The sequence below is a fragment of the Caretta caretta genome, chromosome 1 (genome assembly GCF_965140235.1).
Source record: "Caretta caretta isolate rCarCar2 chromosome 1, rCarCar1.hap1, whole genome shotgun sequence".
NCBI lineage: Eukaryota > Metazoa > Chordata > Testudines > Cheloniidae > Caretta > Caretta caretta.
The window spans coordinates 28836711-28862835 of record NC_134206.1 but is presented as its reverse complement, the minus strand read 5'-3'; the positions used below and the strand labels follow the sequence as shown (position 1 = coordinate 28862835).

At 42.5% G+C, this 26125-nt stretch overlaps 1 protein-coding gene across 5 annotated transcripts in view; it reads right to left on the bottom strand.

Moving 5' to 3' along the window:
* Positions 1 to 26125, bottom strand: part of AMOTL1 (angiomotin like 1) — a 122183-nt gene that overhangs the window by 17079 nt on the left and 78979 nt on the right. For all 5 annotated transcript variants that reach the window (XM_048843375.2, XM_048843365.2, XM_048843356.2 and 2 more), the window contains 2 exons: positions 13434 to 13579; positions 7022 to 7171 (listed from right to left, as the gene is read on the bottom strand). In XM_048843375.2, the coding sequence (XP_048699332.2) occupies positions 7022 to 7171; positions 13434 to 13579 (296 nt within the window). The remainder of the gene's footprint in view (positions 1 to 7021; positions 7172 to 13433; positions 13580 to 26125) is intronic.

Genomic DNA, 26125 nt, shown 5'->3' with positions numbered 1-26125 from the left:
AACAGCATCAGGAAAGCTGATTTATTGCTTAGCAAAGGAGGCAAGGCTACAGATGGCGTGTGTAAAACTTCCAGCTGAAGGTGGGGTCCTCCCCAAGTTCCTGAAGGTGACTGACTGAGGGCTAAAAGATGTTGAAAGAGGCTAAAAGAACTGGTGGTCCCACCACAGCAAGCACACTCCTCACGGGGTGGAGCAGTCCAGCTCTCCACCGTGGAGTGTTAATACCTCATGGGCTGATTGAGCTGGATGCTCACCCTCGCACATGCATATACTGCATGAGCTGGTGAAAGAACTGAGCTGCTATCCCGGGCATACATCTGCCCACATAACATACTTGATGGATTGCTGAAAAAGCAATGGAATTGTGAAATAGGCTAGTAGAGACAGCATGTCTGCTGCCTATTACAGCATGCGTGGGAGCTGAAACAGCACACGGACTGCACAGGGTTCTGACTTCTTGTCTCTATGCCCCTTTCCCTTCTTTCCTCAGTTCCTTCAAGTAATCTCCATGCTGTCTGTGCAAGAGATCAGCCTTGTCTGAGAGAGCCTGCCGGTGTCTCTCTCCCTTATTGGTCTGCAATCTTTTTTCAAATCTCTCATCCGCCGTGTCCAGGCTCCTTCATTTTTCTCTCCTCCTGCTGTCTTTTAAGCTAGCATTTTCAAACCTGGCAGCCTCAAGTTAGGGCACCTACATCAGAGGCCAGCTTTTCAGAGGTGCTGAGTACTTGCAAATCCAAATGAAGTCAGTGGGAATGGAGCATTCTCAACACGCTTGAAAATCCATCCACTTAAACAGGTACCTAAATATGGATTTGGGTCCACATCGTCAAAGGTACTTAAGCGCCTAACCCCCATTCCTTTCAATGGGAATTAGGTCCTTAAATACCTTTGAGAATCTGGGCCTTGGGGCCTAAAGTTAGAGTTTAGTTAGTTAAAGTTTCAAACCTGAGTTTGAAAATGTGCAATGGGATTTTCTAAAGAGCTTAGAGTTGGCCTAAGTCTGCTTCCATGGAGTTTTACCAGGGAGTTTTACCCGGGAGTTTTACCAGGGACTTTTGCAGCGCCTACATGGAGCACTTTAAAAAGTCACACCCTTTGTCTTTTACCTCTCTAATGGCTGCTGTCTTGCACTGCCAAGCAGCTGGGGGGTGCAGTTTGTAGGAAAGGTGCAATGCAAGCAAAGGTTGTGTTCCATTGTTATTACATTTGACAAATGTGCTGGCAGGACTGGCTTTCCAGATGCTCACTGTGGCCATCACATATTCCGTGGGATGCTGAACCAGGCTGACAGAACTAGGGTTCCTGCTGCTCCTCCTGGAATGCAAGGGCATCGTGGGATACTCCAAACCTAGCATTAAAATACCTCTTTTGCTGACACTTTGTCACACTTCTCTCATGCATGGAGAGAGTGTCCAACATGTGTAGGGGAATCGGAAATAGTTAAATATAACCCAGAAGCAAAGCAATATAGCATGCTAAATTAAATGGCACTTGGCCACTATTATGGGCCATGGCTCTATGCCAATTTACAGCAGCTGGGGATCTGGCCCCATGTATCTACTATGGCTTCTTAAGCACCAGTTTCAGACTGTCCGACTCCCCTAAACATATGAGTTTATAGAGCATTCTTAATACCAGCTACCGTACCTCTACTGCACGTAGCACATTAATGGCACTTCAATAATCAGCATCATCATAAGATACAGAGATCAATCCATGAGTGTGGATAAAGCTTTCTTATGTTATGGAGAACACTGACGTTTGTTTACGCATTATCTCATTTGGCATCATCTTTTGAAATTTCAGAGTTATAAGATAAGCAAAATGGACACAGTGGATGAAAGAACCCGATAGAATAGAAAACTGTTTATCCAAAGCAGGGAAGCTAATGCAGAGGAATGAAAGAACCCGATAGAATAGAAAACTGTTTATCCAAAGCAGGGAAGCTAATGCAGAGGATGGGGAGTTAAAAGACCGTGGCTCTATTCCTGGTTCTCCCACACGATCTTAGGAGGTGGTTTCTCTAGTGTAGCAGTTCGTGTGTTTATCTAGCATGCAAAAAGTCCCTGGTTCGAAACTGAGCAAAACGCTGGTTTTCAGCTCCCACAGGAACTCTGTATGGAACAGTGAAAGTAAGACCTTAAGCAAATTACTTAACCTCCCTGTACCTAAAATGGGGATAACAATAGTTACCGAATCCATAGGGGATGGTGTGAGAATTAAGGGTTGTAAAGTTCCCTGAGACCTTCAGAGAGTAGACAAAGTTGCAGTGTTTTATAAAGCATAAGAGTTGCTGCACTTAGTGGCACGTAAGATTGTGTCAGAGACGAGGAAACTATGCTGTGCACACCCCTGTTTGTCAACTTTGCCACATCACAAGCTGCCCAGGGCATCAACACCATGAACTCAGGGGTTACCATGTAACCTACATTTCCATTCTCTGGAATTCATGTCACAAAATACGACAGCCTCTATTTCGTCGTTTTGGAACCTTTCCTCTTGATGACAGAAAACATGACTTGGGAATGCAGGAGAAGACTTAAGTGAACTTTGGCTTTGGGGTAATACTGACTTTTTTGGAAGAAGTTTTCTGGAACAATCCATTATGGAACAATCCTTTGGGGGCAACTGTTGTGATGCTTCACCAATAAAAACATCAGTTATGCTTCAGATAATGTCAGTCCTGGAAGGTATGACCATATTTTTACAGAGCAATTCCACTCTGTAAAAATTGTACCCTGAAACTCCATGTGTAGAGTGTCTTATTAATTTCAGATCAAAATAAATGCCAACCCCGAAAACTCAACCTGGAATATAAAGTTAAGAGGTCCTTTTTTCCTGGATATATGCATCATCAACAATAAAGACTGGCCATTTGGAGTTTAGCTAATAATTCTGTTGATGGTAACTGAGCCAGAATAAAATCCAGCTCATTCTCTCCCAGGTGGACTGGGTCTATAAAGCTCACTGGGGTAAAAAGTAGTAAAAGTCTATTTTATTTGGCATGACTCAATATTCCGTAGATATGACTGTGATACATGGATAGCAGGTGTTATTTTATGGAGTGATGGGACTCACCCCACAGTTACAATTAGAGCTAGTTGTTCATCATAAACCTGGTTTTGGCCCTCTCTCAAATTAAAAAATAACCCAAACATTCATACCAGCCTCCCCTCAAACCCAGCAGGTTAGCTGAGAGGCCAAGGCAATTTTTTGAAGTGAAAATCTGAAGGGAAAAGGTGTTCCAGAATTACGACACTTTAAACATGGTGCTAATTACAATTCCAAGCCACTAACTATGGAGCCTGCCCAGTATTTATGCTTTTATCCCCCCAATATCCCTGTGAAGTAGAGAAATATTTGCAGATTTCCCACCTTCCCGGTGAAAATTGAGGCACAAAGAGATTGAGCAACTTGTGAGGTCACACAGAGAGTCTGTGGCAAAGCCAGAGATTGATCCTAGATCCCCTGAACCCAAGTCCAGTGCCTGATCCAGAAGTCCATTCTGATTACACCACAGACTGATGTGGCTCTCTGATATTCAAACACTGAAAATAAGATTTTTTTTTAATGTTACTTAACTGCAACTAGCTTCTCTTTTGGGGCCCTGATCCACCTCTCACACTGGTTTTTACACTGTTATAACTCCATTTAAGTCAATGGAGTTACTTCTGATTTACCCCCACGTAGCTAAGAGCAGAATCAGGTCCTTTGCTTTTAAGCAACAACACTGTGTAGCAGTGTGTCCATTTGCCACAAGTCTTAGCAATAACAAGCCCTGATTCCAGTAGGGTTCTGGCAGCAGCAGTGTTTCTCGACAGTGGGAAATGTGTGAACTTTCTAAGTTAAAACTACATGTCATGCCTCAGTTATGTTCCCTTTTACACCCTTCAGCTGTTTTTCTCAAATGGTGGCTTAATGCACTAGTATATCCATTCGCTGACCCTCAGCAGCCAATATTCACATGTTCTGATCTCAGTGCTAGCTGCCAGCTGGGAATTCTCTCTGCAAACTCTTCAATGCTTTTTGTTTGTCATGAACTAATCTACTCCCCAAAATAACATTACGATTTGTTTTGAGGAGGTGGTGATAAGTGAAGGCGAAAGAGGCAGTTACTTATCTAGATGAGTGACTGTGCTAAGACAGTTCAACTAAGCATAAAAGTACGGGCTCAAACACTTGTATGCAGAGCTCCCTAAAAAACCCATGAGATCCCGGGAAGCATTCATAGAACCATGTCTCCGCACCTCCATCCAATTTTGTTTTTAACCCATATATAAATAATTTATTGGAGTAGCAGAAGAAATGGTCCTTTGTAATCATGTAAATTATTCTGAATTTGTGCGTGTATTTCCATATACCAAATCAATGTCATGTTACACCGAAAATGCTATTAAATGCTGTTTGAGTGTTTGGTTCTATAGGATCCGTTTGATAGTAACTTGCATTTTCAGTAAAAGTCCATCAAAAAAACTATGGGTCAGATTCTCAGCAGGTGTAAATCCCAAAGCTTTATAAATGATACGGTTGAATTGTGAAGTGTTTAAGAGTCTGGAATTGCCAAAGTTAAGGATGGAGAGCGTATGCATTCCTTACTTACATTGGTCCCAGTTCAGGACCTTAACTCTGCTCTTTAGTGACATCATGCAATAACCATATGATTACAGCTAAGGATTTTAGTGATAAGTCCCAAATTAGATAGATTTTTGAAGCAAATTAGATTTTTTTTGCTTTCCTTCCCCACCCCACTCCACTCATTGTTTCACCACAAGGCAGAGTAAAGGCTGTTTGAGTGCTCCAATTCTGCATTTCCATACCATACCATATTTTTATTATGGTAAGGTTAGCCTGAAATCTGAATTTCCTAGGTTTATAAGGCTTGTTTGTGGGGTTAACTGCAACATTCCTGTAATGTGTTTTACCCTAAATGATTGATATATGTACTCTCAAACCTAACTTCAGATTAACATTGTTTTTGTCTACGAATTTCCTTGTTTTGTTTTTTTAATTACAGTTTTCATACATTAAACCGTAAATAGGAAACAAAAGAGAATGTTGCCTTACGATATTTCTAATGACATGAAGATGTGTAATATCAACCTTAAAACATAATATTTATTTATTTATTTATTTATTTTAAGCCTTTTGTAGCCAGATTCACCAGTGTGCTTTGGCTGCTTTACACCTCCCTGGAGCAGCACAAATCAGCCAGAGCATACTTACCAGTACAGATGGGTTTACAGCTGCTTTGCCCTGCAACAGCTACACAACAAAATGGAGTACATTCCCCACTTTTCCCCTACATCCTGTCCCCCACATTCTCCTGCATCCCTCCCCCCAGCTTCCCCACTCCCTCCATATTCCCCTGGACACATATCCCAGTTTCTCCTTCCCATAGGCCCTTCATATTCCCCTGCACACACAGACATACACACCTATTTCCCACTTGCTCCTTCAACCCCTACATTCCTCTGCATGCACCTGTACACACATACAGAGTTTTTCCCACCTACCCTCCCTGTTGAACAGGTCTGGTGCAAAGGGTAGTTTTTGAAAAGCAATTTTGGGGAGGATACACTGTATTCTCCATAGATATGAAGCATTTGAATCCCTACTTTCAGTGCAAAACTACACTCAACCTTAACTATGGAGCCGTAACTAGTGTCTATTCAGCATCTGGAGAGAGCCAAGCGCCATCAAGCAAAAATGGTGGAGAAATAATAAATAATCCTCTATTTAAAGTCAGCACTGAACAGGCTTTTCCAAGTGAAGGATTCATCTAAAATCCAGAAATTTCCATCAGGGTGACCTTTGATATAGTTAAAAATGACTGTCCTGATTAAAAAAATGAAAAAAGTATGTGGTACGTGTCAAGTCATGAGTATTAAGCATCCAGGTTTCTGCTTCAGTGCTGCATGGAAAACTCAAGAGCTTTAAAACTCAACCAGGTGCTCACACAGCTCTAATGCAGGAGCCCTGACAACACCCCATGGAGTCAAGGAATTCTTGAATCTCTCTAGAGGGACTGGTAAAAAAAAATAAAAATCCTAAGAATATGACAATTCTCCAAAATGCTCCTGTATTTGTTTAGCTTGTCATTGAGCTGGTTTGCTTTTTGGTTTATTTAGCAACCAACAAGAGTCTGTGCAGGTTTTACACCAAGGCAAGAACATGTAGGGTCATGACTATAGGAGTTGAGTGACTGCTATATGAATATTCACACCATGCAGGCCTGATCAGCAGTCTGTCATCATTTACTTTGCTATCTAACCTCAACACCTGCCTTAAGGACCTCTCAAAGGGTCCTTCTCTGAAAACAGTCTACCTCCAGATACTCAGATCTGTAGGTGAGAGCACTTCAGCTGACCTCAGCTGTTACAATGCTGCATAGGGAGAGACGTGGTCCCTCTTATAACTAGGACTCAGCCAGGCAGGGCTTTAAGGATCATGATGAATTGTGCCTAGAATCAAATAGAGGCAGGGCAGCCGTTGAAGCACTGGTGTAATATGCACTTTGGCTAATGCTACTAAGCAAGCTGGCTGTCACATGCTGAATGAGCTGTAGCTTCCAAATGGCTTTCATGGGTAGCCCCACAGAGAAAGCACTGCATCGTTAATCCAATGTAGAGCTCACAAAAAGGCTTAGCTAACTGTGGCCAACTTCAGAGAGAAACTCTTGCAACCATTGCATCAAACTGATGGAAAAAGGCACTGAGAGCTAACGAAGCACTGCAGAAACAAGCAAGGATTTGGAAGCGCCCCCTAACTCAGCCTCACAAAACTGCACTCACCCACTCACTGAGAGGGGGGAAGGAAATTGTTTTGGATGGGCAAATAAAATACCATTCTTGTTTCTACTATCATCATGGTGGCAAAGGGTGAGAGGCCAGTCCTCCTGTTCTCATTGCCAAGACACATCCTGGAGGTAATGCCAGGGGTACAGGGCATGAAGCATTCCGTCCTTATTTACCCAGGCATCGGGATGGATGTGCTTGTGGCCCACGACCAATCAGCCTCTCACCTGCTGCATCCTCAGCGAATCCAGCTCCCGCTCCAGCCGTGTGCGCAATCGCCGTTCCATCTGCTCCCGTTTCTCACATGCTGCCTGGAGCTGGGTCAGAGCCTGCTGCAGCTTCTCCACTTTCTCAACATAGGCCTGCTTCTTACGCAACTGGGGGCAGAGCGCAAGCGGAGGGCACAGTGTCATTAACAGAAGAGCAGAAGCCAAACAAATATGACATGAATGTTTATGTCTATGAATTAGGTTGTGATATGATCTCATAAATCACTGGCATGTGCATGTTGCATGTAAATGTGGCTTTCACTGAACCTAAATTTCACAGGGAGAAAATTCTGGGTAGCAAAGGGCTCTTTAATCTAGTGGAGAACGGCATGACAAGAACCAGTGGCTGGAAGCTGAAGCCAGACAAATTCAAATTAGAATTTAGCCACACATCTTTAGCAGTGAGGTAATTAATCACCTGGATGAAGTATGAAGGGAAAAGGCGGATTCTCCCTCTCTTGATGTTTTCAAATCAAGCTCTATGTTTTAGCCAAACACAAGTTATCAGGCTCAATAAGGGGATAACTTGGTGAAATTTAATTGGCCTGTGATATACAGGAGTTCAGACTAGATGATCTAATGGTCCCTTCTAGCCTTCAACTCTATGATTCTAGAAATAAATCTTAACCCTGTATATCTGCATGATCCAGTCTCCGATGATGGGAAAGGCATCTGCAGACCCTTAGTTGAAGATATACATCTGTTGGACGGTTTCCAGATGTTTTCTTGTCTACCAAGGGCTAGGTCATACAGATGAATATGGGTGACTGTTAGTATCAGCTAAAGCCATTCTTACTTCTAATGCATGCACTGAGTGATTTATAGGCCCAGTGTTACATGAGGATTCTGCAACCTAGCATTTTATGGCCTGAGATTAATCCTGACTTGCTCAAGTAGCATACCCTAACAGGAGTTTGTGGGAGTGGACTGCAGACTTTCTCTGTGACCTTTTAGGCATGCAAGTGGATGCAGATATTAGGTGCATCATAGCTGCTATCTGAGCCATTATTCTTGCAGCCTCCCACTGTGCTACAGAAGTGGTAATTGCAGGACAACAAGGTAAAATGATATTAATCTATGACGGGAATTAACATGCCTTAGAACCTTTGGGGAAGAGTTCAGATATGCCACAGACTGCCCAAGGCACATGTCAGTGAGAAGGGCATCAAAGCCTTCTGTGAAAACTGATCCTAGGGAAGCAACTAGGACAAAAAATGGGCCTGATCCTGGGGTATAGTGAAGTCAATTGGAGTTGGAATTACTCAGCACCTCTCAGGATCAGTCCCAGTGTAATCCAATATGCAAATTGTTTCTATCAAGAGTGACTAAAATACAGTTCTCTTTCCCATGGAGCTTGGATGCTAACCCTAAACTTGCATGCATATCACTTTGACTGCTGCAGACAGATTCAAGACTTCACCCTGCGGGCTGCAATGCCTCTCTCTGGTGAGATATTGTGTTCTTGTTCTTCCATCCCAACAATTTAATTGTTTAATCCCCTTCAAAACATATCTGCTGTGTTGTACAGAAAAAATCAATTAGCATAAAGCAAGGCTGCAAGTCCAAACCAATTAAAAACATTTCTAGCCTTACCGAAAAGTTCACTCGGCCCAGGAGTTGGGGTTAGATAGTTTGGATTTTGTTAAATACTGACTTTACAGAGATCAGTGTGATTATTGCCACTTGATAGATATGAAACTGAGACAGAGAGTTTAATATGACTTTAGTCACAGTATGACAATATGAGGTTAATATGACTATCCAAAGTCACAGCTAATTCCTAGCATACACCGGATTCCTGGCTTCTAGTCTAGATACACAGACACTCCCACTCTTCCTCATTTATTTGTGCTCACGTGGCTTTGGTTCTTTGCACATTTTACAGTCCAGATAGGAGGTTGAAAGACTAATGTTTAACACAGTTATCATTAGAAGAGTGCTCTATAAAGAAACATGTCTGTATACATGTGAATAGGAAACAGTAGTTTTCCAGTTTCACAAATATTTTCAAGAGTTTAATATTTTTGCACCTCTCAGATCAGGACAAAAAGTCAAAATCTTAAACTTTTGCAAACTGGGAAACCAATTTTTTTCCCCGTTTCAAGTCAATTGAATTGTTTCAGTATGATAATTTCAACACATTTAATTTTGATTTTGACCTTCTTTTCAGAACTTTTTTTTGGTCTTATGAGCTTAAATTTCAAAGCAAAAAGTCCTCTCAAACTGGAACACTGGAATTATTCATTTTGAAAATGTCAAAGTGAAATGTTTCAACAATTCAAAACCTTTTTGGTTTTTTTGAGTCAGGAAATTCCTTGAACCTGATCCGGGTTTGCAAACGGTGTTAGTTTGGGTGAACTGGCATTTTTTGACCCCCCAAAAAAAGATTAACTAGAAAATTTCTGACCAGCTCTAGTCAATAATTAGTTAATAGATAATGTGCTCTTAGATGGCGCTCCAGAATATGCAGCTTTCTTCCTGGGTTTTGTTGGACCAATAACAGTTGTTATTATGGATTGCAAATGCTTTCCTGAATGTGGTCCTTTGCATGAAGCTCTTAGCAATTATAAAGCGGGGGCTCAGGTGTTTCAGCCAGAATAGGTGGAATTCTTTCAGCACAATGCTAGATCAAGCTATGTACCTTCCCACAGATTATACTGACAATGGAGTCTTATGCTTCAAAATTGTTCTCTGTGACCATAAAATACCCAAGTCAAAAATCAGAATGAAATTGATGGAGGTTTTCTTACAATACAGGTGCAAGACAAAACTTATTCTAAGCAGCCTTTCTAGACTCAGTAACAATGGGCCAGATTCTCATCTCCATTACACTGCTGTAAACAGCAGTTATTTCAATGGATTTACATTGATATGAATGAGATTAGAATCTGAACTAATGTCCAGAAGCAATCAGAAGATTAGATTCCCAAGGGGTGTGTGACTCTGTGAGAGTGGTATTGTGGGGTTCCATGTTCATGATCTCTAGCTTACTGATCAAAGGTGCTCAGTTTACAAGCAAAAAGATGGTTTTACTAACTGCCAGCCCTGCAAACTGAGCCTGGGATCAGAGAGTCAAGCTGGATTCTTTCTCCCTCATTCATCATCAGTAGCAATAAAGACACTCCAAGCCAAATTACCTCTCATTCATAACTGAGAAACCCTGTTGTCTGCAAAGGAAGTGCACTGATTTAACCAAATGCAAAATTTTGCTTTGTAATTGGAATTTAGGCTCCAGCCCTGCAAATGCTTAAGCATGCATGTAATTTTATTCACTATAGTAAAGGAATGCACTGAAGTGTTCACAGTATCAAGCCCTTTGTTAACAATTTTGTTGATTATACACAAAAATATAGCTCACTTGTCCATAAATAATAATGAATTATTATTATTGGGCAATTCTGACATCCTTACCCAGTCTGTAATTTCATAATCACCAGATGCACACAAATACCTTTAAAAATCAAAGTGAAAAATGTTTGCTAAACGGAACAGGAGAAATTTGGTGGGGAAATAATTGCTAGTCAGCTTAGAACTGAACTGTGTGTGAAGAGGCAAGAGCATAATAAGAATGATATGATTTTATGATCCAATAACTCATGACTTATTAGAGCAAGAAACATTTAATGGAACAATAGAAAAATTCATAGGATCAGTAAACTTATCCAGGTGCTGGTCCTGGCCCAGTGATCAGGAAAAAAGTTTCTCTCTTGGCTCAACCAGTATCTAGCCTTAGATTTATACATTTTAAGGTCAGAGGGACCATTATGTCAAGTATCAGGGGGTAGCCGTGTTAGTCTGTATCCACAAAAACAAGGAGTCCGGTGGCACCTTAAAGACTAACAGATTTATTTGAGCATAAGCTTTCATGGGTAAAAACCTCACTTCTTCAGAAGCTTATGCTCAAATAAATCTGTTAGACTTTAAGGTGCCACCAGACTCCTTCTTCTTTTTAAGGGACCATTATGATCATCTAGGCCAGTGGTCCCCAACCTTTCTTGTGGGAATAACATATTGCTATTATTAAAGGTTAGTAAAGGTAATTAGGCATCGCTGCGCTCAGTGTTGCAATGTCTAACTGATTTAGGAGCCTAAATCTCATTTTCAAGAAATATTTAAATCCCATTTGGATTCTGGCTCTTAAGTGCCTAAATCCCTTTTGAAAATAAGATTTGGGCTCCTTAATCAGTTAGGTGCGGCAGCAATGTTGCTGAGAGAAGCAATGGCTAAATACCTTTAAAAATATGGGCCAGACTGACTAAGTGACTTGCATAAGGTCACACAGGAACTCTGTGGCAGAGCAGTGAATTGTGCCTGGATCTCCCAAGTCCTAGCTAGCGCCCAAACCACTGGACAACCCTCCCTCTCACCAAGGTCTGATCTGCTCTGTATAGACATTCAAGGTCCCATAGCCTTTTTATCCTTATTCAGAATTTCCCTCATTACACTGTTCATAGATAAAACCAGAAAGGCCAATTATGATAATCTAGTCTGATCTCCTGCATAACACAGGCCATAAAATTTCACCAAGTGACTCCTGCATCAAGCTCATAAATTCTGATTGAGCTATAGCAGATCTTTTAGAAAGACATGCAATCTTGATTTAAAGACTTCAAATGATGGAGAAGCTAGAACCCCCGTAGGTAAACTGCTCCAATAGTTAATTACCTTCGCTGTTAAAAATGTACACCTTATTCTAGTCTGAATTTGTCTAGTTTCATCTTCAGCTACTGGATACTGTTATGCTTTTGTCTGTCTGCTAGATCAAAGAACCCTCTTTCATCAGAAATGTTCTCCCTATGTAAGTACATCTACACCAGGGGTTCTCAAACTGGGGGTTGGGACCCCTCAGGGGGTCACAAGATTCAAACCCTGCTTTGCCTCCAGCATTTATAATGGTGTTAAATATATAAAAAGTGTTTTTAATTTAATTTAATATATACACTCAGGCTCCCTATGTGGAAGGGGTCACCAATACAAGTTTGAGAACCACTGATCTACACGATGATGTAAGTATTCTGATACTGTGGTTGAATCGCCTCTTAAACAACGCTTGGGTAATCTAAACAGATTAGTCTTCTTTAGTCTCATTGTTGGGCAGGTTTTCTAGACTTCATATCATTCTTGTAGCTCTTTTCAGAACCCTGCAAACTTTACCAGCAATGTTTTTATGTTCTCATCCAAATCATTGACAAAGATATTGAATAGCACTGGACCAAGAACAGATCCACTAGAAACATCCTCATTTGTGACTAATCCCCATGTACAATGACTTTTCGAGATCCATCAGTTAACCACTTTTTAATCCATTTAATAAGGGCTACATTGATTTTGTATAATGCTAATTTTTTAATCAGAATGTTGTGCAACACTTCGTCAAATGTCTTACACAAATCTGAATATATTATTTTAAACTCAACCAATCTCGTAATCTCATGAAATTATATCATGTTAGTTTGACAATCTCTGTTTTCCATATAATCATACTGATTTGCATTAATTATGAGACCATTCTTTAATTCTTTACTGATTGCACTCAATCAGTCTTTCCAAGATTTTGCCCATGACTGATGTCAAGCTAACCAGCCTATAGTTACCCATGTTAATCCTGTATAAATGCTGGGACATTAGCTTTTCTTCACCAGTATTCAAAGATTTGTTAAATATCAGAGTGCCTCAGCCATTTCTTTTAATACTCCTGAATGCAAGTTATCTGGTCCTGTTGTACTGAGTTCTGTGAATTGATCTGGCTGACTGTGGTGCACTCTGTGTGTGTGTTTCAGAGTAACAGCCGTGTTAGTCTGTATTCGCAAAAAGAAAAGGAGTACTTGTGGCACCTTAGAGACTAACCAATTTACTTGAGCATGAGCTTTCGTGAGCTACAGCTCACTTCATCGGATGCATACCGTGGAAACTGCAGCAGACTTTATATACACACAGAGAATATGAAAGGAAGATGATGTCTGTCTGTATGTGTTTGTATACACAGACACACACTATATGTATGCACTTTGGGATTCTTTGAGAAGAAATGGACTATACCCATATAAGATATTTTCTCATTAATTACACAAGTCCTAAATTAGTAGATAGGGTATTCTAAAGTCCTAACATCACGTTAGCCATCGGCTGGTGAAATTTGGTCAAGCTTTTGGTTATACAGAAAGCATCTGGGATTGTGGTTTCCTTTCAAATCCTGCCTGGCTCAGTGTTTTATAATTGTTTTCTGTTTGGAAGGGTCTGGGAAAGAGGGGGGCTGCCACCCTGGTGCTGGAAAGGGTTTAGAGGCTGGGCTGAATTACAGCTGTAAAATGAATACTAAATACAAGCAATCATTTGCAGCAAAGCAGAGGAAATGATGCCCTCATCTCACCTCCTCTTCCAGTTTGATGACCTTGGCCTGAGCATTGTTCAGTGCCTGGTCCAGGATTTCGATGTGTCTCCGCTGATCCTCACTGGCAGAGCGCACGGCTGCCAATTCCATTTCCAGCTTCTCCCTCTCCTTCAAGTGCTCTTTGTCTGGAAGAGAGACAAGAACAAGAGCAGCTCTATCAGAACAGCGCACAGACTCTGGGCCAAGTGCCAAAGGTAAGTTGGCACCGTGTTAAAAAAACAAAACCTATGCAAAGCAACAGAGGGTTGGCCTACTCCAGCACAGTGCCTGAGATTCAACTGTGCAGTGGTGTGATGGGCAGAGAGTCTCATATGCCAGAACTCACTAGCTCACAGCCTGGCTTTGCGTTACTGCTGATGTTAGAGGTAAATGACTGACCAGGTCCCTTTGAAATCACTGAATGGAAGATGCTACATACAGAAAGTGCAAAGGTGTCATATAGTAAATGCAAATTATACTGTATTCAATCCATGGCAAAACAAATGAGTGGATAGCTGAAGAGCCCCAGAGAGGGCTGCTGAATAAAGACTCTGGCCTGCCACTGGCGTGCCACAGCAGTTTCACAAAATGAATGGGCAAAGGTGACTAAGTTAAACAGGCGCAAGGCTTTCATTTTTCAAAAACTAGCCAAAAGAACAGAATCACTTCTCACTACATTGCCAGCACAAAGCTGCTTCTCTGCCTCTGCTGAGGGATAAAAAGCAAAGACCTTTTACTTTCCAGTAAATAATCCAGACTTGCCCAAATAGGAGGTCAAGATGCACAAGCAGAAAGGATCTTAATGTGTCATTAGCCAGACAGGGGAGCTGATCAAAGTGCCTCACTGACCACAGCTCAGAATCCTCACCTTCGGGTTCACTAGAACCCTACTGAAATTGTGATTTTATTATTTAAAGGGAAAGGACGGTAATCTCCAGTAACTGGCATTCTCTTGCTCTATAGACCCTGCATAGCCATAGGACCCACAACAGGGATTTCCAGAAGGAGTTCCAGGAAACAGAATTTAATCTTTAGTCCCAGTGGAGCTCTAGTTGATCCTCTAGTCCAGCATGACCTATGTGCCCTTCAGCCCTGCTGTGACTGCCAGCAAACTGGCTCTTCTCCTACTAGGTGACTGTTCATATGTCAGTAATGAGTGATTCCTTCCTTCACAACAAATGTACCAGAAACTACCCACACAAACAGCCCTGATGGCAGAGCACACACAGCAGTGTCAGACCTCTGTCATGGGTGTAATTCTCTCCTTTGCCAGATCTAATTTCACCATTAGAGCCGGCCGAAAATAGGAACATTTTCTGCCAAAATTTCATCCTCCTCTTTTTATTTTTAAACAAAATTTCAAATTTTCAAAATTAAAAATGACTTTAAAAAAATCAAATTTCACAACCAGCTATGTTCACCATCTTTCCTTTAGCCAGAAGGCAACAAGATCTAAGCAACAACTCATAGACCCAGGTAGCATCTTTGTTGGCTAGCTGCCTATTGAGAGCATAATGTTAATTCATTACAGCCCAGACTCACCTAAGAAACCCTTCCTGTGAATGTAAGTGGAACTACCCGCACATAAAGTTCGCCATTGGATCATCTTTTACCTGAGGGAGAGCAGTTAATTTTTAAAGCTGTGTGGAAAAGAGAAGTTCTGTTTTACAAAGAATTTAAAAAGCAGGCTTCATTCTGAATCAGCACGAAAATCAATAATTTTGAAATTCTCTGCCAAGGAAATATGGAAAAAGTTCATCAATGTAACTTACAAATGTAGATTTTTTTGTTACATAACTGCACTCAAAAACAAAACAATGTAAAACTTTAGAGCCTACAGTCCACTCAGTCCTACTTCTTGTTCAGCCAATCACGCAAAGACAAACAAGTTTGTTTACATTTGCAGGAGATAATGCTGCCTACTTCTTATTTACAATGTCACCTGAAAGTGAGAACAGGCGTTCGCATAGCACTTTTGTAGCCCGCATTGCAAGGTATTTACTTGCCAGATATGCTAAACATCCATATGCCCCTTCATGCTTCAGCCACTATTCCGGAGGAAATGCTTCCATGCTGATGATGTTCGTTAAAAAAATAGTGCGTTAATTAAATTTGTGACTGAACTGCTTGAGGGAGAATTTTATGTCCCCTGTTCTGTTTTACCGGCATTCTGCCAATATTTCATGTTATAGCAGTCTCGGATGATGACCCAGCACATTGTTTGATTTACGAACACTGTCACTGCAGATTTGACAAAACGCAAAGAAGGTACCAATGTGAGATTTCTAAAAATAGCTACAGCACTCAACCCAACATATTGTGTTCACCTATGCATCTGATAATTCTATTCTTTAGTACAGTTTCAACCAATTTACCTGGTAGTAATGTCTGGTTTACTGACCTGTAATTGCCAGGATCACCTCTAGAGGCTCTTTTAAAAATTAGCATTATATTAGCTATCCTCCAGTCATCTGGTACAGAGGTTGATTAAAGTGATAGGTTACATACCAATTAATTACATACCAATTAACAGTTCTTCAGTTTCATATTTGAGTTCCTTAAGAACTCTTGGGTGAATACTATCTAGTCCTGGTGATTTATTACTGTTGAATTTATCAATTTGTTTCAAAACCTCCTCTATTGACACCTCAATCTGGGACAATTCCTCATATTTGTCACCTAAAAAGAATGGCTCAAGTGTGGGAATCTCCCTCACATCCTCTGCAGTAAACACCGATGCAAAGAATTCATTTAGCTTCTTTGCAACTGCCTTGTCTTCCTTGAGTGCTACTTTAGCACCTTAATCATCCGGTGGCCCCAGTGATTGTTTGGCAGGCTTCCTGCTTCTGCTGTACTTTACATTTTTTTGCTGTTAGTTTTTGTGTCTTTTGCTAGCTGCTCTTCAAATTCTTTTTCGGCCTGCCTAAGTATACTTTTACACTTGACTTGCCAATGTTTATGCTCCTTTCTATTTTCCTCACTAGGATTTGACTTCCAATTTTTGAAGGATGCCTTTTTCCCTCTAACTGCCTCTTTTATTCTGCTATTTAGCCATGGTGGCATTTTTTGGTCATCTTACTGGGGGCTTTTTTTATTAGGGGTATACATATACCTCTATTGAGCCTCTATTATGGTGTTTTTAAAAAGTTTCCTTGAAGCGCGGAGGCATTTCATTCTTGCAACTGTTCTTTCTAATATCCATTTAACTTGCTTCCTCATTGTTGCATAGTTTCCTTTTTTGAAATTAAATGGTACTGTGGTGTTCTTCTTTGGTATTTTCCTCTCTACAAGGATGATAAATTGAATTACATTATGGTAGCTATTACACAGTGATTCAGCTATATTCACTTCTTAGACCAGATCCTGTGCTCCACTTAGGTCTAATCAAGAATTGCCTCTCCCCTTGTGGGTTCTAGGACAAGCTAGACTAGCTAGTAGTCATTAATAGTGACTAGAAATTTTATCTCAGACCCCACTCCCCAGCAGGAGCTCAAGGGCTGGATTAAAATGGCTGGCGGGCCAGATGCAGCCCGCAAGCCGTAGTTTGCCCACCCCTGTTGTAATGGGTCAATATACTCAGACTGTTAAGGGATGCTTCCCAAAGGATTTCTCTTTTATCGTTATAGTTGTAATTATATAGAGTTCAATCCCCTTCCTGTGATAGTCAGCCTTCAGTGTGCTGAGAATGAGTAGAGCTATTCAGTGTGTCTGGACAGATCAAACAGGGAATACAGTGGGGAGTGTGTGTTAAGGTTCTCTTCAAACACACATGTCTTGGGTTATATATATTTGTAAATATGGTAACGGGAATCTACCCAGTATGGGAATATATGATTTAGAGTGAGTGCACAGTCATTGTTTTATGGAAAGGAGGGGTAGCCCCTCCTCTGGGAAAGTGGGAGGAGGTGGCCCCCTCCCCTCCGGGAAAATGACAGTAGGTGAATAAGGGGAGAAACAGAGCATCTGGGAGTAAGCAGAGAGAAAGAGAGCAAGGAGAGAGGGCAGACAGGCAGATGGCAGGAAACTGGGACTGGGAGACACTGAGAAGGAGTGGAGAGGCTGAGATTGGGCAGGACAGACAGATGTGCAGGAGAGGGTCCTGTCAGGTTAAAGATGGCTGGTCAAGTCGGTCTTTGTTTAATGGCGTGTTCCTGAGCATCCATTCCTGATCATCAGATCTGGTCTGATTCATGCTGTCCCAGGGACCCAGAACAGGAGCAGACCCAAAGTCTTGCAAAATGAAGCCTTTAAAATAAATATTTTTGATTCCTCTAGAATTATCATCAACAATGGGACTATCAAAATTGACTGGTATAAGAGAGGGCAGAATTTGGCTCCAAGAGTTTTGCTAAAAATATTAATCTCCCTCATTCTGAATCAGAATTTCTCCATGTTGTTTTCACAATTATCTTTTTTTAACTAATGGGGTGTTTAGTTCTGGTTTATTGCTCTTTACTTACAGCTGTTATTTCCAAAGACACCACAGAGGGACCTTGCCTTTCTTGAGTGAGCACTACAGTAGTTATTTAGCTTTTCATCAGTCTTACAGCCCTGACACAGCAAGCGCTCTGATGAATTTTGTCATGAGCCATTTACAAATGCAGGAACCCATTGCTGCAGCCGTTGCCAGGCCTATCATGGGGTGACTGATTCACTAGAATGTAGGCTAGCTAACAAGATATGCCTTTTCTGCTCATTCAGCTCCAGCCTTGATCTGGCTGATTCACAGAACCTGACCTTAACAGATCGGTGGGGTCCTAGGGACACAGGGGTGAAAAGGGATATAGGCCACTTGTACCCTTAGCCCCTACCAAAATGCCAGTATTTGAAGATGGCACAGAAAATGGCAGAATGAATGCAGAACTGATGAGCACAAGATTCCAGAAGATACTGAAATTCAGACATGGTCATTTCGCATGCTGCAAAGACCTTTAGTTCTCAAAGCACTGTGGGAGGCTTGCATGCCACAAATCCTGCTAATTCAATGGGGGTTGCACTGCTGAGACACAGAATGAAGCTTTTCTTATTTTTTTTCTAACTGAAAGGGGCCAAGTTGCCAGACCTTAAGACCTGATTACCCATCAAAGACATACAGGATGGACTGCAGTAGGACAAGCTTTCACCACGCATTCCAGACTGCATGTCTCACTCTGAACTTGTAGGCACTGATCCCAACAGGAAAGACTAACGCAGGGTCTCTGGATCCAGAAGTCCAGCAGTCTGAGTGGCCTGATGTAGCAAAGTGCCATGGAGGAATGAAGTGTTTATTTCTGCCTTCACTGACACAGATGTGACTCCTAATGGGAGGGCAAGTGAGGACCAACCTGGACATCAAGAGTTTATCTAGGGTGGCTGAGAGGGTAATATCAGGGAGCCCATTGGGGTGGAGAAAGAGCAGGAGTCTATGCAGCAAAAGGGTGATTTTTTGAGGTGGGGCAGCAAAGTTTTGGTGAGTCTGGCCCCATTTTCCGTTAATCCACCCCTGTTTCTATGGCTTAACCTCTATTCACATTCATCCCTTCACCTCACAGCTGGGAAGGGCTGAGTGAAATTCCCACACTTGCACACACAATTACAGTGATTATAGATACACAACACGAGTGAAACTGTATGTGCACAATCCTGGCCTCTGATATGTTGAAAATCAGGTACCATTGCACAAGAGCTGCAGTCCTAACCCTTATGTCCTGGCCAAATTCCATCAGCGGTAATTACAATCTACCCTCCAAAATTCCCTCTACAGTTTCAATTACTGATGGTGAGCTAATGACAAAGCTCATCGGAAAACTACCCATGGTAGGGGCTGCAAGACTGATAAAAGACTAAATGACTACAGGAATTCACATTTGAGAAAGGCACGGTCTCTGCACAGCATCTTTGCAATTAACAGCTATAAATAAAGAGCAATAATCCAGAATTAAATAACACATTAGCTAAAAAATAGACAGGATTGCAAAAACACCCTGAGGTAAATGACTCTGATTCAGAATGACAGTTGTTATGGCCACATTCTGTTTCGGGTTATACACTGGGGCCATGGGTTATACACTGGGGCTATCAGTGGTATAGCAAGTGTGACCTAGAGCAGAATTTGGCCCTTAATCTGATTTGAAAAAACAAGAGAAAGTATGGTCCAGTGGTAAGGGTGCTTGCCAGGGACTTGGGAGATCGGGGTTCAATTCCTGTCTCTGTCACAGACTTCCTGTGTGACGTAGGACAAGTCATTGAGTTGCTCTGTGCCTCGGTTTCCTAGCTGTAAAACTGGAATAACAAAATGCCCCCACCTTCTGTGGATGTTATGAAGATAGACCCATTGAAGATGGTGAGGTGCTCAGATGTTATCAAAATGAGAGGCATAGATGATAGGAACTTAGCTCTGATAGCCTATGGAACCCCAGTGGCTGCCCTTTCAATCACCACAACCTGTCTCTTCTAATTATGTAGATCTCAGTACATACAGACACATATGAATGAAGCTGTACTGAGTGCACTCAGGCTGCAATTTAGCCACAAATTTGCAAAGAGCTTGCAGTCTTCTGGCTGAAGCTCCTACCAAAAGATGTAACAGAGTGTACAGAAGGGGCCCACATAACACCAGACCTTGCTTGCAACAGAGTGCAAGCCAAGTTGTATTCTGCCCCTCAGAAAGGACTTATAAATGACACCATATCAGTGACATTAGTCACATGGTCCCTGCTAAACCTGGACTGCAAAGGGATTTTCATTACATCTGGAGAAAAGGAAATTCCTTGTGGATCTCAACAGCAAAGTACTCAACCAATATTCTCATATCAAGCTAATCTATTCTGCAGGCAATAGCTGCCCACAAAATATAAATACAGATTGTAAATTCTGTGCCCCCTCTTTTTCTATTATTGGAAAAGCTTTACATCATATTTGTCACATTTGGCTCTCTGGCCTAGACTAGTAGACACTCCAAGCATCCACACCAATTTGTGTGATGTGATCTCAAAGAGCTATATTTGTTTATAATTGTTATCTGTGATATGCTGAGAGCACAGCATGCGGTTACATCATTACTTCTGGTTATGTGTCAATAAAACCATCTTTTGAAGCAGAGTTGTAGTCAGAAAAGGGACTACAGCTTTGGCTACACTGGCGATTTTAACCATCAGTTGCCCAGCCATCAGTTTAGCTGTCCTGGTGTAGACCCTTTGTATCAAAAGGCAAAGGCATTATAAACTGAAAATTGCATTGGTGTAATCTATCCTTGCTTGAAACTGTCCCCAGAATAGACAAGGCCTGTGTGAAAGTGGTATCTTCTTATTCAACAGACCTGCTTCTGTATTCAGAACACCATCTACAGGTCTAATGACATCTGTTAACAATGCAGCGCCAACACAGTTATGGAAGAGTGGGCTAGATTGCCTTCTGCTTTGCGCATCTACAACAAAATGATCATCTACATTCCCACTGTGGCATCTTTGTTACTGATGATGTTGCATGAGCCAGAAAGAACACAGTATGACTTTCAAATTCCAGGTGGAGTTAGCATGGCTGGCAGTTGGAAACCCCAAGCCAAATCCTCAGATGGTGTAAATCAGCATTTGCTCCAATGCATTCAGTGGAGCTAGGCTGATTTACACCAACTGAAGATTTGCCTCCTACTTTTAACTTGTAAACTCAGCAAACTTGATATGGAAATATGGAAGCCACGGAGAAGGAAAAGATATGAAACCCATACAAGGTCACTTTGCAGAGTGACTTCTCCTTAAACACTCTTTTAACACATTGAAATCTGTGGTCATAGAACAATATCTATGCATCCTAGCAAACACTCATTTAGCTAGTAGGATGGTACATCCACTCATTCAAGATTTGTGCAGTAACTATTTGTTCTTCAGTGTTGGGTATACTTTTGGTTGGTATCTCATTGGCTAAGGTCCTAGTAAAGGATTTTTTAAAAATTTGCTTTAAATCGCAGTATAATGTATGACGTGATCTGGTTCAAATAAAGTTTAGTGTTTTTAGTAACATGTAGTAGCAAGTACACACCCACAGGCTACATTATAGACATAAATATTAGAATGTTAAGGAATTACAGAGCCTAAATATTCTGGAATATCCAACAGTTTGAGTCCAGTTTCCTCACTCTGAAACTATCACAGAGTCCTTTAAAAAGACATGGTTACTTACTGTAACTGGTTCTTCAAGATGTGATACAAAAGTGTATTCCACTTATGTGTGTGCAAACACAGTGCACTGGTGCCAGAGAATGCTGCCTAGTGGTACCCATGCCTTGTAGCCATAGCCCCTCCATTGGCTATATGAGGCAGCACCACCGCAACCCCCATCAGTTCCTTCACGCTGAACGCCAAGAGTATAGACTCCAAAGCTGAGGGGACAGAGGGTGGATTGTGGAATACTACATCTGCATCACATCTTAAAGAACCCAAGTTATACTAAGTAACCGTTTCATCTTCTTTGAGTAGATGCAGCCGTGTATTGCACTTAGATGACTCATAAGCAGTACTTGGAGGAGGTGGGGCCCAGAGTCTGCTTAAAGGACTGCTCTACCTAAGTTTACTGCAACATCCAGAGCAGATACAATGGCATAATGACTGGTAAACGTATGCACAGACAACCAAGTGGCACCCCGTAAATGTCCAATGCTGAAATGCCACTTCAAAATACCATTGATGTAGCCTGCACCCTCGTGGAATGAGCTCACACCCCTTGAGGGGTGTAGCTTGCATTTTTTCATATTCAGTCTCAAATACAGGAAGTTATCCACCTGGAGACTGCCTGCAAAGAGACTGCTTGTCCCTTCATCTGGTCTGCATAGGACACAAACAGATGAGGCAAAATAATAAAGGGTTTAGTCCTGTCCAGGTAAAAGGCGAGGCAACACTTAACATCCAACGAAAGAAGATGCTGCTTCTCCAGGGTTAAATGTAGCTTAGGTTAGAACACAGATAGATACACTGCCTGTTACAGGTGAAATTGAGATATCACTTTAGATAAAAACTTAGGGTGTGACCACAAAGGCATTTTGTCTTTAGAGAATTGCCATCAAAGACTGGAACTCACATGCTCTCCTTGCGCATGTTACAGCCACCAGGAATGCAGTTTTTTGACACAGAAGAGGAAAAGAAGATGCCAAAGGCTTGAATGGAGGTCTCATCAGCACCCCTAAGACCGTACTGAGGTCCCACAAAGGAACTGGTTCTTTCTCTGGTAGGTGGAGACAAAGGACTCCTTTCAAGAACTTTGAGACCATGGCTTTCACAAATGTCGACCTCCCCTGGATGGGTGGATGAAATGCCGAAATCATAGCTGGGTGGACCTTCAACGAATTGAGTGCAAGACCTGAAGCATGAAGATGCAACAAATACTCCAAGATGTCCTGAATCCCAGTCAACATCAGTTGAACCCTGCGAGTCAATGACCACACCAATAAACATTTCCATTTGGCCAAATAGGCCAATCTGGTGGAGGGTTTCCTACTATTAGGTAAAACCTGTTGAATAGCCTCTGAATATTGTTCCTTCTAATTTAACTATGGAGCAGCCATGCAATGATATATAGAGGGCTGAGTGCAGGGTGCAAGATCTGACTGTGATGCTGGGTCAGGAGGTTGGGATGAAGAGAAAGAGATATGGGAGGCTGAATCAATAACACCAGAAAGCAAGAGAACCAAGATTGCCTTGGCCATGCTGGAGCAATGAGGATGACCCTGGAATGATCCAACCTGAGTTTGAGGATTACCCGAGGGATAACTGGAACTGGAGGAAAAGCACAGAGGAGTGCTGATTCCCAACCCAGGTGAAAGGTAGAGCCCAGACTAAGGCCCCCTTCAGAGCAAAACAGATGGCATTTCTTACTGTCTTTCATAGTGACCAGATAGATCGTAGTGATGCCCTAAATTACAAAGATGGATTGCAGGACACTGGGTTTCAGAGACTACTTGTGACTTTGGAAGAAATTCCTGCTGAGGTGATCTGTGAGTTGATTCTGGGCCCCAGGTAAGTGATTAACCACTGGAGTAATGTTCTCTCCAATGCAAAACTGCCATGCCCTGATTGGTTCCTGACACAGCACTCAAGTGTGCTTCTCCTTTCTGTTCACATAATGCATCACGGTGGTGTTGTCTGTAAGAATGTGAACTACTGAGCCACGATGCAATCTCAAAGGGCGTGATATGTGTTGTAAATGGACTGAAGTTCCGGAATGCTGACATGAAATGTAGCTTCTCGTTCTGACTACAGGCCCTGAACTCTCAGCGACTCCAGATGTGCTCCCCAGCCTATCAAGGAGGCATCAGTGACAACAGTCCTGGCTGGTGAGACCAAGTGAAGGGAACAGCCTATATTGCCCTCAACAGTCCACCTCCATAAGGAGCGGAGGGAGCCAAATCAATCTGTCTAAGGGGTGATGGGTTGGATGATAAAATTGTCTGCAGCCACATTTGGAGAGGGCGAAGATGCAACTTGGCAAGTAGCCATGTGACCCAACAGCTTTAGGCACTCTCGAGCTGTAGTTAAAGGCTGAAAGTGCAGCTCCAAATACAGATGACAAATCGCCTGAAAACAATCTGTTGGCAGAAGTGCTCTCAAACTTGTAGAACCTATTAAGGCCCCAATGAACTCAATTTTTTGAGTGGGGACCAATGTTGACTTGTCTCTGTTGCAAATGAGACCCAGATGATCAAGTCAGCGAAGTGTGGAGTGTACACGAGAGAGAACTTCTTCCCTGGACTTGCCCTTCAGTAACCAATCATGTAGTTACGGGAAGATATGAATTTCCCCCTTTCCTGTGTTATACTGTCACTACACCCATCCATTTGGTAAAAACTGGGGGAGAAGAGGCCAGACTAGAGGGAGTATGGTATACTGATAATGTCGGTGTGCCACAACGAACTGGAGAAACCGTCTGTGGCTCGGAAGAACTGTCATGTGAAAATAAGCACCCTGACGGTCCAGAGTTGTTCTGATTTAACGCAGGGAGGATAGCTGATAGGGTGACCATCCAGAATCTCACATATCTGATATATTTGTTGAGGTTGCAGAGATCAAGAATCAGTCTCACCCCTCCTTTGGTTTTGGGAACCAGAAAGTACTGTGAATAAAACCCTGGGCCCTGGTGCTGTACAGGGACTTCCTCTACAGCTCTCAAAGCTAGTAGAGACTGAACCTGCTCAAGGAGCAATGTCAAGTGAGTGGGCTCCCTGAAGAGAGATGGGGTAGGAAGGTGGAAAGGAGGGATGGAAAAGAACTGGATGGCATAACCTGATCTGATGGTGCTTAGGACCCAGCTGTCAGTGGTAATCGAGCCCCAAACATTATGAAAATGAGACAGCCTGTCCCCAAACAGGGGGGATGGGGATATAGTGATCATGACTGGATCACTGCCCTGGACATACAAATTAAAACAGGCATTTGGTAGATGCTGTGAGAGGATAGAGTCAGCTGGCCAAACCCCAGACCTGACGGCCTCTGCCTCTGGGATCTATGACCCTCTCTGGGGTAGTCTTGTTGCCTTGGGGGTGGAAGGATTGCCCAAAGGCGTGTTGCAAGTGGTACAGTTGATGCTGCCACTCACTGTCAAAATGACATCTCCATGCTGCCTGAGTATATATCCCAAGAGAGCATAGGCTGGTTCTTGAGTCTTTAAACGAGAGCAAGGTTTCAGCAGTCTTTTCCGGAAAAAGCACTCGACCTTTGTAAGGCACATCCTCAATAGTCTGCAACACATCTGGAGCAATGCCTGAATTTTGCAGCCACGACGCCCTTCTCATGGTTACTGCTGAGGCCACAACTCTGGCCGAGGTACCTGCCATGTCCAAAGCTGACTGCAAGGATGTCTTGGCCACCAAATAGAAATCAGCTCCCAATGCTCAAAATTCGTCCCTGGAGGCTCCAGGTAACTGGTGTACAAATTTAGACATAGCTGTCCAATTAATAAAATTGTACTTGGATAGCAATGGCTGCTGGTTTGCAATACACATTTGCAGGGAGGAGGACGTATAGATTTTTTTACCCATTAAGTCCATCCTCTTGGATTCCTTGTCTTTGGGCACAGACTTACACCTGCCCTGCCAAGCCCCATCATTTGCTGCAGTCACAACCAGGGAATTAGGGAACAGAAGCCCTCAAAACCCTGCGTAGGTACAAAATGGTGTTTCTCTGAATGCTTCGCTGCAGGTCGCACTGAAGCCGGAGTACTCCACAGAATGTTCGCAGACTCCGTAGTACCTCATTAATAGGTCAAAAGGCTACCCTCCCGCGGAAGATGGCTGAAGAATATCCAGTAGTTTGTGAGTATTCTCCTGCAGGAACGCTGCCTGGATGCCCAAGGTAGCAGCCACACACTGCAAGGTCCTGGTTGGCCTTGAAGTCCTCAGGCACTGATGGAGAAGAGGAGCCTGGTACCCTCAAATCATCAAGGGATGATGATGAAGCAGCAGTTCCACTAGAGATGGGTCCTGCCCTGAACTGTCAGATCTGGACGGGACAACTCTGAGAAGGGAAGCTCAACCGATGTCTGAACTCACAATGGAACACCACCGCCGCCGACGTACCCCTATCAGGTCTTGCTCTGGAACAGGGTGAGGAATGTGACTTTTGACACTGAGGACCATCCCACAGATTCCAAGGAGGTCTCTGGGAGTACGGGTAGGGCACTGGTGGCCAGGAGACTCTGGGTCGCGGCCTCTGTCTTGGTACCAGTGC